This window comes from Penaeus chinensis, chromosome 33, assembly GCF_019202785.1.
Source record: "Penaeus chinensis breed Huanghai No. 1 chromosome 33, ASM1920278v2, whole genome shotgun sequence".
NCBI classification, from domain to species: Eukaryota; Metazoa; Arthropoda; class Malacostraca; order Decapoda; family Penaeidae; genus Penaeus; species Penaeus chinensis.
In genome coordinates, this window is record NC_061851.1 from 22,392,937 (window position 1) to 22,397,936 (window position 5,000).

At 36.6% G+C, this 5,000-nt stretch overlaps 1 protein-coding gene across 1 annotated transcript in view; it reads left to right on the forward strand.

Moving 5' to 3' along the window:
- The window catches only part of LOC125043384 (probable methyltransferase-like protein 24), a 9,708-nt gene that overhangs the window by 1,127 nt on the left and 3,581 nt on the right, over positions 1-5,000 (forward strand). Inside the window, exons 2-4 of the mRNA XM_047639480.1 lie at positions 77-224; positions 584-739; positions 4,463-4,645. Of these exons, the coding sequence (XP_047495436.1) occupies positions 77-224; positions 584-739; positions 4,463-4,645 (487 nt within the window). The remainder of the gene's footprint in view (positions 1-76; positions 225-583; positions 740-4,462; positions 4,646-5,000) is intronic.

Sequence of the window (5,000 nt, forward strand, 5' to 3'; positions counted from 1 at the left end):
ACAAGAATGATAATCATCTTTACATTCATGGTCACTACAATGTTCCTCTTCCTTATCACAACGATCCTTAACCCAGGACCGCGGAGGGCAGCAGTATCTCCAAAGGTCTTCTGAAGGACCCTGTTGAGTACTTTGAGTCCCTTGCAAAGACAAACGGATATTGCAGAAAGCTGGTAACTTTTGGAGGATCATCGTGTAAGAGGCTAGTGGATGGAGATAAACTGGTTAGTATTAGTGTTTATATATTTGTGTATAGATGTATGTATATATACATACACATTTATATATATATAAATATATATACAAAATATATATATATATATATATATATATATATATATATGTAAATGTGTTTTTCCTTCATCCCTCCAACCTCTTTCTCTCCTCTTCCCCCTCCCCTCCCCTCCCCCATTCCCCACCCACCTACACCCTCCCTATCTGCCTCCCCCCTAACAGAACAAAAACAACAACAAAACAACAACAACAACAACAACAACAACAGCAACAAAAACAACAACAACAACAACGAAACATCAACAAAACTAAATCTTTCTAACTCTTACCCCAATCTTCAACTCCCCAGGTGTGTTTAGACGACCACCTGGCTATACCGAAGAAGGACTGTCTCGTGTATTCCTTCGGCGCGGGTGATGACGTTAGCTTCGAGGACGCCATGATAAACTATGCGGGTTGTGAACTTCATTTGTTCGACCCGACCGTGAACGCCTCGGAATTTATGGTAAGTTCGGGCGCAGTTTTTTTATTTTTTGGTAAGTTCGGGGCGCAGTTTTTTTTATTTTTTGTTAAGTTTGGGGCGCAGTTGTTTTATAAGAAGTTTGGGGAGCAATTGCTTTATTTGTTTTGCTAAGTTTGGGGCGCAGTTGTTTTGTTTTATGGTAAGTTGGACGCACTTATGTTATTTTATGCTGCTTTTTTTTTTTTTTTTTTTTTTTTTTTAGGGGGGGGGGGATTTGGGACAATTATTTTTGTTTGATCTATATGGTAAATTTGGGCGCCGTTAATTTATTTTATGGCAAGTTTGGGCACAATTATTTTATTCTATGGTAAGTTGGGCACAATGATTAAATTTCATTTTATGGAAGTTTGTCTGCCAGTATTTTTTTATGATAAGTTAGGTACAATTATTATCATTATTATTATTTTTGGTAAGTTGGTCACAATTATTTTATTTTATAGTAAGTTGAATGCAATTAAAAAAAAAAAAAAAAAAAATCATGGGCGTAGTTATATAACTTTATGGTGAGGTAGTACCATTTATTTTATGTTATGGTAAGTTTAGGTGCAACAAATGTATTTTATGGTAAGTTTGGGTGCAATTATTATATTTTATGGTAAGGTTGGGCACAGTTTTATTATTTTGTAAGATTAGGTGCAATTAATTCGTTTTATGGCAAGTTGGGCGTAACTATTTCATCTTATGGTAAGTTGGGTGCAATGTCTGTGTATGGGTTTGCGTGCCTTTGTGTCTTTCCCTGTAAATATATATGTGTCTGTTTATGTCGATATATTTACTTATCTGTACATGATACAGATAAGTATCATATACAGATAATATGCTCATATATTGCTTATATATTGTCTATACATTCTTCTATCAATCTATCAACCATCTATATACAAAGCTCGTACAAAATATACCCAAACTTTAGTATTTTTTCTTGAAAGATAGTATCAGAAAAATACGAGAATTGTGCATGCCGTATTTCCATTTCCACAAACTACGTTACTGTATTAAGCTTAGTCAAACATTACTGATACCCAAGTTCAATTACTTCCAAAGATTCAGCAGGTTTTCGAAATAGAGGCTATTGGAGTTACAAAAGGGAAAAACTGGAGAAAACATTGTTAAATGGTCGATCAGCTGTTTTAGAAAAAGAGGGCCTATTTGTGGTACAAAAATGAAAGAATGGTGAAACTTTGGCAGTGACAAGGATTCCAGGAGGCTATCAGAGACTCCAAACCCATATATGTCACACATAACTCACAGCATTTATAGCATGACCAAACACACAAAGCCTTTTCCTCACATCCGATACGGCATTATTTTTTCTTAGCTAAGGACAGCATCCTTCAACAGGGTTTGCCAGCCCCACTCCATCCCAATTCTTGACGCATGACTTAATTCTAACTTCCAGCTTTCCCTCTACCCTGAAGATGCCCCTGAAAAAGTGCCTGATTTGAGAGCTGATTAATGAAGATTACGCAGATCGATGGCCATACCAAGCCACGTGTTTCAGAAATATTCTAGGTAGTGGGAGATAGGACTGTTGGACTGTGCCGTCTTCAGTAGCACGTGTAATATTGCCAGCTTTGGAGCATGGTGCAGGAGGTGGGCGCAACATTCTCGCTTCTGAGCTCAAAAACGGAATGCGTTAGAGTAAGCTCCCACGAAATGCGCTGGCGAAGGTTATTGTACCGTTAGAACTTACTCAGGGCATTCCATCAAAGCTTACTCAGGGTGTTCCTTCGAGGCTTACTTAGGGTGTTCCTTCGAGGCTTATTCAGGGTGTGCCTTCGCTTCGAAGCTTACTCTCAGAGTATTCCATCAAAGCTTACTGAAGGTGTTCCATCAAAGCTTACTATTTGCGTTCCGTCAGAACTTTCTCATCGTGTTCCGTCATTGAGCGCAGAGGTGAAAATGGCACGCACACCCCCTGGACGATTCTCCTTCGTACCCTGCCTCTGATCGACTCGTTTAACAAAGTTGCAGATATTACTCATGCTATTGCAGATGTCACAGTTCTCGTCTTTCGCCTGTTAGTTGCTTCCGAGAATATGCTGGAAGCCTCTTTTGTATATATCTTGCTTCGATTTATCTATGCCTGTATCATTATCTACATCTATAACTGTTTATATCTATCCATCATCATCCACCTATCAGTCTATCTATCTACCTGTCCATATATGTATATATATATATATACATATACATATACACACACACACCTACCTTTCGATCTGTTTGTCTATTTATCTATATTCGCATATGTCTCTCTCTCTCTCTCTCTCTCTCTCTCTCTCTCTCTCTCTCTATATATATATGTATATATATATATGTCTATATATATATGTCTATCCATCTATTTACACATCTATCTATCAATCTGCCTACCTACTTACATACATTTCTTATGATCTGTCTCTTCACAATTATCTATTTCCCTCTCTATCTGTCGACGTAACCCTTCCCTCCCCCCCCCCCCCAAAAAAAAAAGAAAAAAAGATTGACAAGGTTATTAAATCACAAATGCATTTATATTACTCTTTCCTATCTCTTTTCCCAATGTACCTGATGTACCCTGTACCGTGCTCGATTGCCCTACGAACTGGTTAATTTTACGTCGGTGGCGTAGCTGTCAATCAAATTTCTTCGTCTTGAGAAAATGAAGTAAAATTCTGCGATCGTGACGTCATCTTTTCCTTACCGGAGAATTTCGTAAAAAAAAAAATTCTGATTTGGTGGTATGGGCGTTGTCTCTGTTCTCATGTTTTTTGCTTGTATTTGTATTTGTTTTTTTATTTATTTGTCTATGTTCTCTATTTATTTATTTACTTATTTTCCCTTAGCAGAGTTTCCCGGAAAAAAATCTCTTTTTTGGTGATAGGTGCGTTGTCCCAATTCTCATGTTTTTTTTTGGTCTTTGTAGTGTATTTATTTATTTAGCTGTTTATTTCCCCGTAACGGAAATTCTTTTGGAAAAAAAAGTCTGTGATTTGGTGTTAGGCCCGTTTCCCCTATTCTCATGTTTTTGTTAGTATTTTTACATTTATCTATACATCTATTTTGTTTATTCAGTTGTTTTATTTATTTATTTACTTTTTTCGAGATGAAGTTGCAGATGTCAGGTTGGTGATAATTATTATTTGAAAATTAACAGGCTGGTGATAATTGACAAGTTAATGATGATTATTTAATAATTAGTGGCTATGGTTAATCGATAATGGACATGTTAATGATGTTCATTATCCAATAATTGACAGTAATTGACAATATTTATTTTATAACTAACATGTTAGCGACTGTGATCATTTGATAATTAACACATTAATTATGATAATTACTTGATGATTAACATGATGATTATTCGCGAATGAACGGGTTGGGATTATTCCAAATACAACACTGCTATTTAGGAGATGTATTTTCCGATATCTTTCTTGGTGCTAAATTTTATAGCAGTGTTCGATATTGCAATTCTTTCTGTTAAGTCTCACACGCACACTCTCACACGCACACGCACACGCACACACACACACACACACACACACACACACACACACACACACACACACACACACACACACACACACACACACACACACACACACACACACACACACACACACACACACACACAAACACACACACACACACACACACACACACACACAGATATATATGTGTGTATATATATATTTATTTATTTATTTATTTTTTCAGGATAGCGACGAGAAAATCAAGTTCCACCAAATAGGACTCGGTGACAGCGAAAAGGTTGTGTCCAGCAAGCAGTCATCCAAGGTCTTTGTACTCAAGCCCTTCGATAGCATTCTGCGGCAAAATGGTCACGTTGGAAGAACCATTCACTATCTCAAGCTTGATATAGAATCCAGTGAATGGGAGGTAAGTTAGACGAATTTTCCTGAAGTGTAATGTGTGTGTTTGCGCTACGTTGACCTTCTTGTTAAATCTGATGGATGGGATTTGAGTTAATCGTCATGTGTGTGTGTATTTGTTATATGGACCGTCGTGTAAAATCTAAAAGGTGGATTTTTTTTTTTCTTCATTGCTGTGTTAGTCTTTTGTGTAAGATCTCGTGAATGAGAGATGTGTTAAATGAGTTTTCCTTAATTGTAATGAGAGTGTATTTGCCACATTAACCTTCATGTAAACTCTAATGAATGAGAGGCATGTTGAATGATTTTTTTTTTTTTTTGTATATTTTTGTATATCAACCGTATTTTAAAATGCATGTAAG